Below are 14,438 nucleotides of genomic sequence, written 5' to 3'. Positions count from 1 at the left end.
GCCATCCTTCGGTCAGGGTGACAGATGAGATGAGGTAGGTGCCATCCTTCCAGCAGAGTGACAGATGAGATAGGTAGGTGCCATCCATCCAGCAGAGTGACAGATGAGATGAGGTAGGTGCCATCCTTCGGTCAGGGTGACAGATGAGATGAGGTAGGTGCCATCCTTCCAGCAGAGTGACAGATGAGATGAGGTAGGTGCCATCCTTCGGTCAGGGTGACAGATGAGATGAGGTAGGTGCCATCCATCCAGCAGAGTGACAGATGAGATGAGGTAGGTGGCATCCTTCCAGCAGAGTGACAGATGAGATGAGGTAGGTGCCATCCTTCCAGCAGAGTGACAGATGAGATGAGGTAGGTGGCATCCTTCCAGCAGAGTGACAGATGAGATGAGGTAGGTGCCATCCTTCGGTCAGCGTGACAGATGAGATGAGGTAGGTGCCATCCTTCGGTCAGCGTGACAGATGAGATGAGGTAGGTGCCATCCTTCGGTCAGCGTGACAGATGAGATGAGGTAGGTGCCATCCTTCGGTCAGCGTGACAGATGAGATGAGGTAGGTGCCATCCTTCGGTCAGCGTGACAGATGAGATGAGGTAGGTGGCATCCATCCAGCAGAGTGACAGATGAGATGAGGTAGGTGCCATCCATCCAGCAGAGTGACAGATGAGATGAGGTAGGTGCCATCCTTCGGTCAGGGTGACAGATGAGATGAGGTAGGTGCCATCCATCCAGCAGAGTGACAGATGAGATGAGGTAGGTGCCATCCTTCGGTCAAGGTGACAGATGAGATGAGGTAGGTGCCATCCATCCAGCAGAGTGACAGATGAGATGAGGTAGGTGCCATCCTTCGGTCAGGGTGACAGATGAGATGAGGTAGGTGCCATCCATCCAGCAGAGTGACAGATGAGATGAGGTAGGTGCCATCCTTCGGTCAGGGTGACAGATGAGATGAGGTAGGTGCCATCCATCCAGCAGAGTGACAGATGAGATGAGGTAGGTGCCATCCTTCGGTCAGGGTGACAGATGAGATGAGGTAGGTGCCATCCATCCAGCAGAGTGACAGATGAGATGAGGTAGGTGCCATCCTTTGGTCAGGGTGACAGATGAGATGAGGTAGGTGCCATCCATCCAGCAGAGTGACAGATGAGATGAGGTAGGTGCCATCCTTCGGTCAGGGTGACAGATGAGATGAGGTAGGTGCCATCCTTCGGTCAGGGTGACAGATGAGATGAGGTAGGTGCCATCCTTCGGTCAGGGTGACAGATGAGATGAGGTAGGTGCCATCCATCCAGCAGAGTGACAGATGAGATGAGGTAGGTGCCATCCTTCGGTCAGGGTGACAGATGAGATGAGGTAGGTGGCATCCTTCCAGCAGAGTGACAGATGAGATGAGTGTCTCTGCCCACAGAGGGCACAGTCCAAGACCATAGCGTCTGATCCATCAGATGGAATTACAGAGGATCAGAGAGACACTCCAACCAGGCTGGCGTGGCAGTGCCCAGGTGCCAGTCTGAACAAAACATGCAGGTTGGTAGAGCAGAGGCTGTTGCAGGGAATAGGAATGGTGCTGGGCTCCTGCCCTCCAGGGGGCTCCTGCCCTCCATGGGGCTCCTGCCCTCCATGGGGGCTCCTGCCCTCCAGGGGGCTCCTGCCCTCCAGGGGGGCTCCTGCCCTCCAGGGGGGCTCCTGCCCTCCAGGGGGGCTCCTGCCCTCCAGGGGGCTCCTGCCCTGTGTCTGAGCCAGATTTAGTGGTTTCTATAGTTGAGGAGAACTGATTGCTGCACTCACTGTCTGACAGTGTGTGGGGTCTAGGGACTTTCCTGCCACAGCGCCCACTCTGCTGCATTCTTGGGTTGTGAATGGGATAGTGTAACCAGCCAGTGGGTGGATCATTGAAGTTGTAATGTGTGACTCACATGTATAATATGTGGAGGTTTTCAAGCCTCTTCTGATAACGTTGAGATTACAATGACTTTTCCCACTCAGGATCTTATCATACTGAATGATCAAAGACTGTTGATTTGATCTGTGGCACCTGCCTCGCCATAGGAATGGAAGCAAACCGGGAGAAAGAGATGGAATCTCTCTGTAGAGAGGTCTGAAGAGGACTTTGAAGGACTCAGGAGAGAGAGAGATAGGAGTTGGATGTTTGGTGGTTTCCAGGCAATGAACAATGATCCTGTGCAAGCACACTGGGGATAACAGCTAGCTACCAGCCCTGACCTCTATGGCTTAAGAGGTCAAAATGACACTACCTCATCTAACTAAAGAGGAGGAGAGGAAAAACAATGTAGAGAGAGAATATAGAGATGAGAGAAAATAAGGGAGATAAAAAAGCAATGGATATGAGAGAAGGGGGAGAGGGATATATGAGAGAAAGGAGGAGAGGGATATATGAGAGAAAGGAGGAGAGAGATATATGAGAGAAAGGAGGAGAGGGATATATGAGAGAAAGGGGGAGAGGGAGATATGAGAGAAAGGAGGAGAGGGATATATGAGAGAAAGGAGGAGAGGGATATATGAGAGAAAGGAGGAGAGGGATATATGAGAGAAAGGAGGAGAGGGAGATATGAGAGAAAGGAGGAGAGGGAGATATGAGAGAAAGGAGGAGAGGGATATATGAGAGAAAGGAGGAGAGGGATATATGAGAGAAAGGAGGAGAGGGATATATGAGAGAAAGGAGGAGAGGGATATATGAGAGAAAGGGGGGAGGGATATATGAGAGAAAGGGGGGGAGAGGGAGATAAGATGGATATGAGAGAAAGGGGGGAGAGAGAGATAAGATGGATATGAGAGAAAGGGGGGAGAGGGAGATAAGATGGATATGAGAGAAAGGGGGGAGAGGGAGATAAGATGGATATGAGAGAAAGGGGGAGAGAGAGATAAGATGGATATGAGAGAAAGGGGGGAGAGGGAGATAAGATGGATATGAGAGAAAGGGGGGAGAGGGAGATAAGATGGATATGAGAGAAAGGGGGGAGAGAGAGATAAGATGGATATGAGAGAAAGGGGGGAGAGAGAGAAGATGGATATGAGAGAAAGGGGGGAGAGAGAGGGAGATATAAGAGATGGATATGAGAGAAAAGGAGAGCAAAAGAGAGGGGGGGAGGAAACGTAAGAGACGACGGGTAAGAGAGGACAGGAAGAAGAGTGACGAGTTAAAGACAGAGAGAATCACTTCCAGCACCACCCACCTGTCAGATCCTAGGAGGCGGAAGACTCTGCTGGGATCAGAAATCTCCTGGGTGACCTGCACATGAATGAACATGGTAACATACACAGTATTCCACACAGGGAATTGTTGAGGAACTACATTGAAAAATCCCATCTGTACCCAAAGTTACAGCCAGAGTGCTACACTCTACACAGGAGAAAGAACCTTTTCATTTCCATGCATAATATTAGTGATGTGTTTTCGGACAATCCGCACCGTCACCCCAGTAGACCCTGCACAGTCACCCCAGTAGACCCCACACCGTCACCCCAGTAGACCCACACCGTCACCACAGTAGACCCTGCACCGTCACCACAGTAGACCCCGCACCGTCACCACAGTAGACCCCGCACCGTCACCCCAGTAGACCCCGCACCGTCACCCCAGTAGACCCCACCGCACCCCAGTAGACCCCACACCGTCACCACAGTAGACCCCACACCGTCACCCCAGTAGACCCCACACCGTCACCCCAGTAGACCCACACCGTCACCCCAGTAGACCCACACCGTCACCCCAGTAGACCCCACACCGCCACACCGTCACCCCAGTAGACCCCACCGTCACCCCAGTAGACCCCACACCGTCACCACAGTAGACCCCACCGTCACCCCAGTAGACCCCACACCGTCACCACAGTAGACCCCACACCGTCACCCCAGTAGACCCCACACCGTCACCCCAGTAGACCCACACCGTCACCACAGTAGACCCCACACCGTCACCCCAGTAGACCCCACACCGTCACACCAGTAGACCCCACACCGTCACCCCAGTAGACCCCACACCGTCACCACAGTAGACCCCACACCGTCACCACAGTAGACCCCACACCGTCACCACAGTAGACCCCACACCGTCACCCCAGTAGACCCACACCGTCACCCCAGTAGACCCCACACCGTCACCCCAGTAGACCCCACCGTCACCACAGTAGACGCCACACCGTCACCACAGTAGACCCCACACCGTCACCACAGTAGACCCCACACCGTCACCCCTGTAGACCCCACCGTCACCCCAGTAGACCCCACACCGTCACCACAGTAGACCCACACCGTCACCACAGTAGACCCACACCGTCACCACAGTAGACCCCACACCGTCACCCCAGTAGACCCCACACCGTCACCACAGTAGACCCCACACCGTCACCCCAGTAGACCCCACACCGTCACCCCAGTAGACCCCACACCGTCACCCCAGTAGACCCCACACCGTCACCACAGTAGACCCCACACCGTCACCCCAGTAGACCCCACCGTCACCCCAGTAGACCCCACCGTCACCCCAGTAGACCACACCGTCACCCCAGTAGACCTCACGTCACCCCAGTAGACCTCACGTCACCCAGTAGACCCCACACCGTCACCCCAGTAGACCCCACCGTCACCCCAGTAGACCCCACCGTCACCCCAGTAGACCCCACCGTCACCCCAGTAGACCCCACACCGTCACCCCAGTAGACCCCACACCGTCACCCCAGTAGACCCCACCGTCACCCCAGTAGACCCCACACCGTCACCCCAGTAGACTCCACCGTCACCCCAGTAGACCCCACACCGTCACCCCAGTAGACCCACACCGTCACCCCAGTAGACCACACTGTCACCCCAGTAGACCACACCGTCACCCCAGTAGACCCACACCGTCACCACATAATTTTTAAAAATTACGCCGTCTGGTTTGCTTAATATAAGGAATTTTAAATGGTTTATACTTGAACTTTTAGTACATTTGTACATTTGATCAATTCAATTTACTTTTGATAATTATGTATATTACTTAGACTTTTACTCAAGTAGTATTTTACTGGGTGACTTTTACTTGAGTCATTTTCTATGAAGGTATCTTTACTTTTACTCAAGTATGACAATTGGGTACTTTTCCCACCACTGGTGTATAATTTGGACATTTTCTGAAATGACAACGCAAAAATACAAACAAATAATATTTAGAGTCTGGTTGTATATAGTTAACGAAGTGACTGAATGGTTGTGTTACTACAGTAATAACTACCTCGTTGGATTTGAAGCTCTTTCCCTGCATGCCGTGCTTCCAGAAGGCCAGAACACTGTCCTGAAGGCACACTGGAGCAGGAGGAGAGGAGGGTAGAGGAACGTCAGTCAAGACAGGAAGGATATCAGCAGTGGTAGGAGGAGAGGAGGGTAGAGGGACGTCAGTCAAGACAGGAAGGATATCAGCAGTGGTAGGAGGAGAGGAGGGTAGAGGGACGTCAGTCAAGACAGGAAGGATATCAGCAGTGGTAGGAGGAGAGGAGGGTAGAGGGACGTCAGTCAAGACAGGAAGGATATCAGCAGTGGTAGGAGGAGAGGAGGGTAGAGGGACGTCAGTCAAGACAGGAAGGATATCGGCAGTGGCAGGAGGAGAGGAGGGTAGAGGGACGTCAGTCAAGACAGGAAGGATATCAGCAGTGGTAGGAGGAGAGGAGGGTAGAGGGACGTCAGTCAAGACAGGAAGGATATCAGCAGTGGTAGGAGGAGAGGAGGGTAGAGGGACGTCAGTCAAGACAGGAAGGATATCAGCAGTGGTCTTTTCAATTACATTATATTTAGATCATTTAGCAGACACTCTTATCAAGAGTATCAGTCAGTGTATTTACCACAAGTAAACCTTTCCTTAATAAAGCAGATATCATATACATTATTACACAGTTACTATACATATGCTATAACACTTACTATGCATATTATAACACTGTTACTATACACCAGGGATCATCAAATTGATTCAGCCGTGGGTCAATTTCTTCCGGAGCGGATGGTCAAGGGGTCGGAACATAATTACAAATAATTACATAATTAATTATTTACATAATTATTTAATTTGTAGACAGAAAATTGACCGCAAGAAACCCAAACAGATGTGTTTGATTTTAAAAAATAAATAATTTCAAACCTTGCTTCCATTTGTGTATGATCACGTATTGCACATTTTGGGGAATATTCAGGAGGAGGAAACTTCCCGTGGGAATTAACATGAATATATGGGAATTAACGGAAAAATATGCTAATTAATATTAATACCATTTAAATAGAGACAGAAACATAAACCTTTTACCTTATCATAAGTAGACATATTAGCAAATTATTAAAACCTTCCAATAGAAATTTTACAAAACAATTTAGTTACGAATTGAACTTTAATTAAATGAGTTGACTCTTCACATGGGATGATTTCACTGAACAACAAAAGGGAAAATGGAATGATCCATCGCATCTCCCAAAATGTTTTCAACATACAGTTGAAGTCGGAAATTTACAAACATCTTAGCCAAATACTTTTAAACTCAGTTTTTCACAATTCCTGACATTTAATCCTAGTAAAAATTCCCTGTCTTAGGTCAGTTAGGATCACCACTTTATGTTAAGAATGTGAAATGTCAGAATAATAGTAGAGAGAATGATTTAGTTGAGCTTTTATTTCTTTCATCACATTCTCAGTGGGTCAGAAGTTTACATACACTCAATTAGTATTTGGTAGCGTTGCCTTTAAATTGTTTAACTTGGGTCAAACGTTTCGGGAAGCCTTCCACAAGCTTCCCACAATAAGTTGGGTGAATTTTGGCCCCTTCCTCCTGACAGAGCTGGTGTAACTGAGTCAGGTTTGTAGGCCTCCTTGCTCACACATGCTTTTTCAGTTCTGCCCACAAATCTTCTATAAGATTGAAGTCAGGGCTTTGTGATGGCCACTCCAATACCTTGACTTTGTTGTCCTTAAGCCATTTTGACACAACTTTGGAAGTATGCTTGGGTTCATTGTCCATTTGGAAGACCCATTTACGACCAAGCTTTCACTTCCTGACTGATGTCTTGAGATGTTGCTTCAATATATCCACATAATTTTCCATACTCATGATGCCATCTATTTTGTGAAGTGCACCAGTCCCTCCTGCAGCGAAGCACCCCCACAACATGATGCTGCCACCCCCGTGCTTCACGGTTGGGATGGTGTTCTTCGGCTTGCAAGCCTCCCACCTTTTCGTCCAAACATAACAACGGTCATTATGGCCAAACAGTTCTATTTTTGTTTTATCAGACCAGAGGACATTTCTCCAAAAAGTACCATCTTTGTCCCCATGTGCAGTTGCAAACTGTAGTCTGGCTTTTGTATGGTGGTTTTGGAGCAGTGTCTTCTTCCTTGCTGAGCGGCCTTTCAGGTTATGTCGATTTAGGACTCATTTTTACTGTGGATATAGTCTCCCCTCCAGGAGACTGTCAAAAATGATGACAACACCACCCCAACAGGTGTTGCTGGGCAGCTTCAATGTGGTGCTCTCATTCTTCTCACTTTTCTTGGTGAGGTAGATTGCTGCCATAACTTGATGACCCTTCACATACCTAACCATTTCATTGGCTCTCTTGTAGAGGGTATCCATTGTTTTCAGTGCCATTATGTCCTTGAGGAGCAGCTTCAACACATGAGCAGCGCAGCCAATGGGTGTGATGTGAGGGTAGGACTTTACACCACTTTACACCAAGCAGCCTTCATGTTCGCAGCATTGTCTGTCACAAGTGCAAGTACCTTCTGTGGTCCAAGGTCATTGATGACTGCCTTCAGCTCATCTGCAATGTAGAACCTGGTGTGTCTGTTGTCCCTGGGGTCTGTGCTCTTGTAGAATACTGGTTGAGGGGTGGAGATGATGTAGTTCATTATTCCTTGCCCACAAACATTCAACCACCCATCGGAGATGACTGCAAATACAGTCTGCTTTCTCTATGATTTGCTTGACCTTCACTTGAACTCTGCACCCAGCAAATTAGTAGATAAAGCATGTCTGGTTGGAGGGGTGTATGCTAGGAAAAGAACATTCAGAAATCTCTTCCAATTCACATTGCCTGTGAGCGTCAGAGGTGAACCAGTTGCATACACAGCTCGAGCAAGACCTTCATCAGCATTTCTCGGACTACGTTCCTCCATTGAGAGAAAAACACTTCTGATTCCAGGAGGACCATGAGCTGTTGCTATCGATAAGGTGTCTGATTCATCATTTTCACCTCGATTAGAAGTAGAGGAACTTAAGTCAGAGGTTGCTTGTTGTGAGGGCTAAGGGAACTTTATGCACTTGGCCAGATGATTCCGCAAGAATGCACTGTGGATGCAGAGGGTTGGAATTCCATTGAATTGGGGAAGTTTAACCAAAATATGCCACAAGACCTAGAATTGCCTTATGTGTGTCCCACAAAAAAAGTTCACCGTTATAAGCTAACTTTTTTGCTGAATTTAAGCAACATTCCCAGGCTCAACTTCTAATGGAAAATGTCCGTAAATTTCCAGGAAAGTTTCCGACCCTTTGCGACCCTAATCACGTGTCGCTCTATTATACGTGGGAATAGTCGGGAACAGATTTCTTAATTTCAAATAACTTGGAGCTGATTTCCTGGTGTTTTTACAGGTCTTCTATGTCCAACATTGAAAATTCCACACACAAAAATAAAGTTGGGGGGCCAAATAAAACCAGTTGGGGAACGTCATAATACTTCCTGTACACGTTATAACACTTCCTGTAGACATTATAACACTTCCTGTACACGTTATAACACTTCCTGTACACGTTATAACACTTCCTGTACACGTCATAACACTTCCTATACACGTTATAACACTTCCTGTACACGTCATAACACTTCCTATACAAGTTACAACACTTCCTGTACACGTCATAACACTTCCTATACACGCTATTACAATGGATGTACAGTAGAAGGTGAATAAGAGAGCACATCTTACCAACGGATCCAATGGTGAAGTCAAAGCTGAGCTCCGAGGCTAGCTTCTTGTTGGACTTCAGTCTTCCCTGGAGGTTAACGATCTTGAGATTTTCTAGAAGAGGAAGAGAATCCTTTAGAATAGTGGGTTGGATAAAAGCAGAAATTCACAGTGTATCACAAAAGTGAGTACACCCCTCATATTTTTGTAAATGTTTGAGTATATCTTTTCATGTGACAACACTGAAGACTGAAGAAATGACACTTTGCTACAATGTAAAGTAGTGAGTGTACAGCTTGTATAATGGCTAATTGGGCCCGATTTGGACATTTTCACTTAGGGGTGTACTCACTTTCGTGGCCAGCGGTTTAGACATGAATGCCTGTGTGTTGAGTTATTTTGAGGGGACAGCAAATTTACACTGTTATACAAACTGTACACTCACAACTTTAAAGTGTCATTTCTTCAGTGTTGTCACATGAAAAGATATACTCAAATATTTACAAAAATGTGAGGGGTGTACTCACTTTTGTGATACACTGTATATGAGCAGGGAAAACTTTTTTCTGGGCAGTGCAGGACAACAGTTAAGACTGGAGGAGGGGGGCAGTGCACTACTTTAAACCAGAGCCCTACGGTGACCAGAAAACTATGGTCTCTGGTCAAGAGTAGTGCACTGCACAGGGAATAGGGGGTACCATTTGGAACACATCTTAGGATAGGGGCGGCAGGGTAGCCTAGTGGTTAGAGCGTTGGACTAGTAACCGGAAAGTTGCAAACCCCCGGGCCGACAAGGCCGACAAATCTGTCGTTCTGCCCCTGAACAAGGCAGTTAACCCACTGTTCCTAGACCAGTTAACCCACTGTTCCTAGGCCGTCATTGAAAATAAGAATTTGTTCTTAACTGACTTGCCTAGTTAAATAAAGGAAATAAAACAATCTTGAGTGCAGGTCAAGAGGTCATCATCTCTATGGGTTCAGAGGTCATACTTACTGTCCAGGCACACTAGCAAGGTGTCCCTCTCCAGCTGGGTCACATGGATGGCGTCCACTGCTCGACCAGCTAGGGGAAAGACATATAGAACTGTCACCGTGGAGATATCCCTCCTGGCATCCAATAGAAACGGTTTGTTTCAATATGCAAATACCAGTGACGGGTCGGTGCCTTTTAGGAGGGAGGGAGGACGATTATTTTCTTAATGAGCATATTGGATGACTTGTTGTTTGTATTCCATTCACCCGGTTCAATGTTAACATGGATAGGTTTAGGCTGGTGTAGCCTACAGTCATTTAGCATAGTCAGATCAGGACGTAACATAAGGATAACTCAAGAGTATGCTATTCTGTTCTTCTGAAATAAGACTACATTTTCACGTTTCTTTAGACCTGTCTAAAATAAATAATGGATTTATTGTGATGGTGTAGACTATATTACATGGATTTATTGTGATGGTGTAGGTAGACTATATTACATGGATTTATTGTGATGGTGTAGGCTATATTACATGGATTTATTGTGATGGTGTAGACTATATTACATGGATTTATTGTGATGGTGTAGACTATATTACATGGATTTATTGTGATGGTGTAGGTAGACTATATTACATGGATTTATTGTGATGGTGTAGACTATATTACATGGATTTATTGTGATGGTGTAGACTATATTACATGGATTTATTGTGATGGTGTAGACTATATTACATGGATTTATTGTGATGGTGTAGACTATATTACATGGATTTATTGTGATGGTGTAGGTAGACTATATTACATGGATTTATTGTGATGGTGTAGACTATATTACATGGATTTATTGTGATGGTGTAGACTATATTACATGGATTTATTGTGATGGTGTAGACTATATTACATGGATTTATTGTGATGGTGTAGACTATATTACATGGATTTATTGTGATGGTGTAGACTATATTACATGGATTTATTGTGATGGTGTAGACTATATTACATGGATTTATTGTGATGGTGTAGGTAGACTATATTACATGGATTTATTGTGATGGTGTAGACTATATTACATGGATTTATTGTGATGGTGTAGACTATATTACATGGGTTTATTGTGATGGTGTAGACTATATTACATGGATTTATTGTGATGGTGTAGACTATATTACATGGATTTATTGTGATGGTGTAGGTAGACTATATTACATGGATTTATTGTGATGGTGTAGGTAGATTATATTACATGGATTTATTGTGATGGTGTAGACTATATTACATGGATTTATTGTGATGGTGTAGGCTATATTACATGGATTTATTGTGATGGTGTAGACTATATTACATGGATTTATTGTGATGGTGTAGACTATATTACATGGATTTATTGTGATGGTGTAGGTAGACTATATTACATGGATTTATTGTGATGGTGTAGACTATATTACATGGATTTATTGTGATGGTGTAGACTATATTACATGGATTTATTGTGATGGTGTAGACTATATTACATGGATTTATTGTGATGGTGTAGACTATATTACATGGATTTATTGTGATGGTGTAGGTAGACTATATTACATGGATTTATTGTGATGGTGTAGACTATATTACATGGATTTATTGTGATGGTGTAGACTATATTACATGGATTTATTGTGATGGTGTAGACTATATTACATGGATTTATTGTGATGGTGTAGGTAGACTATATTACATGGCTTTATTGTGATGGTGTAGACTACAGTGCCTTGCGAAAGTATTCGGCCCCCTTGAACTTTGCGACCTTTTGCCACATTTCAGGCTTCAAACATAAAGATATAAAACTGTATTTTTTTGTGAAGAATCAACAACAAGTGGGACACAATCATGAAGTGGAACAACATTTATTGGATATTTCAAACTTTTTTAACAAATCAAAAACTGAAAAATTGGGCGTGCAAAATTATTCAGCCCCTTTACTTTCAGTGCAGCAAACTCTCTCCAGAAGTTCAGTGAGGATCTCTGAATGATCCAATGTTGACCTAAATGACTAATGAGGATAAATACAATCCACCTGTGTGTAATCAAGTCTCTGTATAAATGCACCTGCACTGTGATAGTCTCAGAGGTCCGTTAAAAGCGCAGAGAGCATCATGAAGAACAAGAAACACACCAGGCAGGTCCGAGATACTGTTGTGAAGAAGTTTAAAGCCGGATTTGGATACAAAAAGATTTCCCAAGCTTTAAACATCCCAAGGAGCACTGTGCAAGCGATAATATTGAAATGGAAGGAGTATCAGACCACTGCAAATCTACCAAGACCTGGCTGTCCCTCTAAACTTTCAGCTCATACAAGGAGAAGACTGATCAGAGATGCAGCCAAGAGGCCCATGATCACTCTGGATGAACTGCAGAGATCTACAGCTGAGGTGGGAGACTCTGTCCATAGGACAACAATCAGTCGTATATTGCACAAATCTGGCCTTTATGGAAGAGTGGCAAGAAGAAAGCCATTTCTTAAAGATATCCATAAAAAGTGTTGTTTAAAGTTTGCCACAAGCCACCTGGGAGACACACCAAACATGTGGAAGAAGGTGCTCTGGTCAGATGAAACCAAAATTGAACTTTTTGGCAACAATGCAAAACGTTATGTTTGGCGTAAAAGCAACACAGCTGAACACACCATCCCCACTGTCAAACATGGTGGTGGCAGCATCATGGTTTGGGCCTGCTTTTCTTCAGCAGGGACAGGGAAGATGGTTAAAATTGATGGGAAGATGAATGGAGCCAATTACAGGACCATTCTGGAAGAACCTGGAAGAACCTGATGGAGTCTGCAAAAGACCTGAGACTGGGACGGAGATTTGTCTTCCAACAAGACAATGATCCAAAACATAAAGCAAAATCTACAATGGAATGGTTCAAAAATAAACATATCCAGGTGTTAGAATGGCCAAGTCAAAGTCCAGACCTGAATCCAATCGAGAATCTGTGGAAAGAACTGAAAACTGCTGTTCACAAATGCTCTCCATCCAACCTCACTGAGCTCGAGCTGTTTTGCAAGGAGGAATGGGAAAAAATTTCAGTCTCTCGATGTGCAAAACTGATAGAGACATACCCCAAGCGACTTACAGCTGTAATCGCAGCAAAAGGTGGCGCTACAAAGTATTAACTTAAGGGGGCTGAATAATTTTGCACGCCCAATTTTTCAGTTTTTGATTTGTTAAAAAAGTTTGAAATAGCCAATAAATGTCGTTCCACTTCATGATTGTGTCCCACTTGTTGTTGATTCTTCACAAAAAAATACAGTTTTATATCTTTATGTTTGAAGCCTGAAATGTGGCAAAAGGTCGCAAAGTTCAAGGGGGCCGAATACTTTCGCAAGGCACTGTATATTACATGGATTTATTGTGATGGTGTAGACTATATTACATGGATTTATTGTGATGGTGTAGACTATATTACATGGATTTATTGTGATGGTGTAGACTATATTACATGGATTTATTGTGATGGTGTAGACTATATTACATGGATTCATTGTGATGGTGTAGACTATATTACATGGATTTATTAGACTTTTTAAAATGTAGATGTTCCAAATGTCTGCATCAGTGGCTGGTAGGCTGCGTGGAAGCCAGGAGATGCTAAATGTTAATTAACGGTCGATCGCCGTGAGTCCGACAGTTATTTGCTTGACAATCACCGGCTGACAAAATGTCATGACGACCAAAGTTCTGAGTGTCAATACCAATACGTTGAAGTCATGACGACCACAGCCCGAGTTGAGGTTGATTGTTTCTCTGTGTAGAGCAGGGGGTAGGCTGGTCCTGGAATGCCGCCACAGTTCTGAGTGTCAATACCAATACGTTGAAGTCATGACGACCACAGTTCTGAGTGTCAATACCAATACGTTGAAGTCATGACGACCACAGCCCTAGTTGAGGTTGATTGTTTCTCTGTGTAGAGCAGGGGGTAGGCTGGTCCTGGAATGCTGCAGTTCTTGATTTCAATGTCTGACCTGATCAATTAGCTCAGTTGGTCAGGTGTGGTGCCTCGTTGGGGACAACTCCTGCAGGACCTGTGGCTCTCCAGGAACAGGGTTGTGGTGATGTGCGGGTAAGAGTTTTTTTTTACCCCCAACTATACGATGGTGAAAAGCCCCCTGACTATACGACGGTGGAAAGCCCCCCGACTATACGACGGTGGAAAGCCCCCCGACTATACGACGGTGGAAAGCCCCCTGACTATACGACGGTGGAAAGCCCCCTGACTATACGACGGTGGAAAGCCCCCTGATTATACGACGGTGGAAAGCCCCCTGACTATACGACGGTGGAAAGCCCCCCGACTATACGACGGTGGAAAGCCCCCCGACTATACGACGGTGGAAAGCCCCCTGACTATACGACGGTGGAAAGCCCCCCTGACTATACGACGGTGGAAAGCCCCCTGACTATACGACGGTGGAAAGCCCCCTGACTATACGACGGTGGAAAGCCCCCTGACTATACGACGGTGGAAAGCCCCCTGACTA

General features: G+C 45.5%; 1 protein-coding gene and 1 long non-coding RNA gene across 2 annotated transcripts in view; one reads left to right on the top strand and one right to left on the bottom strand.

Moving 5' to 3' along the window:
• Positions 1-14,438, bottom strand: part of LOC110504274 (mitogen-activated protein kinase kinase kinase kinase 5) — a 118,260-nt gene that overhangs the window by 2,915 nt on the left and 100,907 nt on the right. The window contains exons 31-34 of the mRNA XM_090221373.1: positions 9,939-10,007; positions 8,966-9,058; positions 5,234-5,304; positions 3,195-3,250 (exon numbers count right to left, since the gene is read on the bottom strand). Of these exons, the coding sequence (XP_090077499.1) occupies positions 3,195-3,250; positions 5,234-5,304; positions 8,966-9,058; positions 9,939-10,007 (289 nt within the window). The remainder of the gene's footprint in view (positions 1-3,194; positions 3,251-5,233; positions 5,305-8,965; positions 9,059-9,938; positions 10,008-14,438) is intronic.
• LOC149972159 (uncharacterized) overlaps positions 1-14,438 on the top strand; it is a 134,167-nt gene that overhangs the window by 20,824 nt on the left and 98,905 nt on the right. The gene's annotated exons all lie outside the window — the stretch shown is intronic.

This window comes from Oncorhynchus mykiss, chromosome 25 (genome assembly GCF_057628025.1).
Source record: "Oncorhynchus mykiss isolate SJ-2025 chromosome 25, ASM5762802v1, whole genome shotgun sequence".
Classification (NCBI taxonomy): domain Eukaryota; kingdom Metazoa; phylum Chordata; class Actinopteri; order Salmoniformes; family Salmonidae; genus Oncorhynchus; species Oncorhynchus mykiss.
Note: the sequence above shows the minus strand (reverse complement) of the source record. Positions and strands in the feature narration are given on the sequence as shown.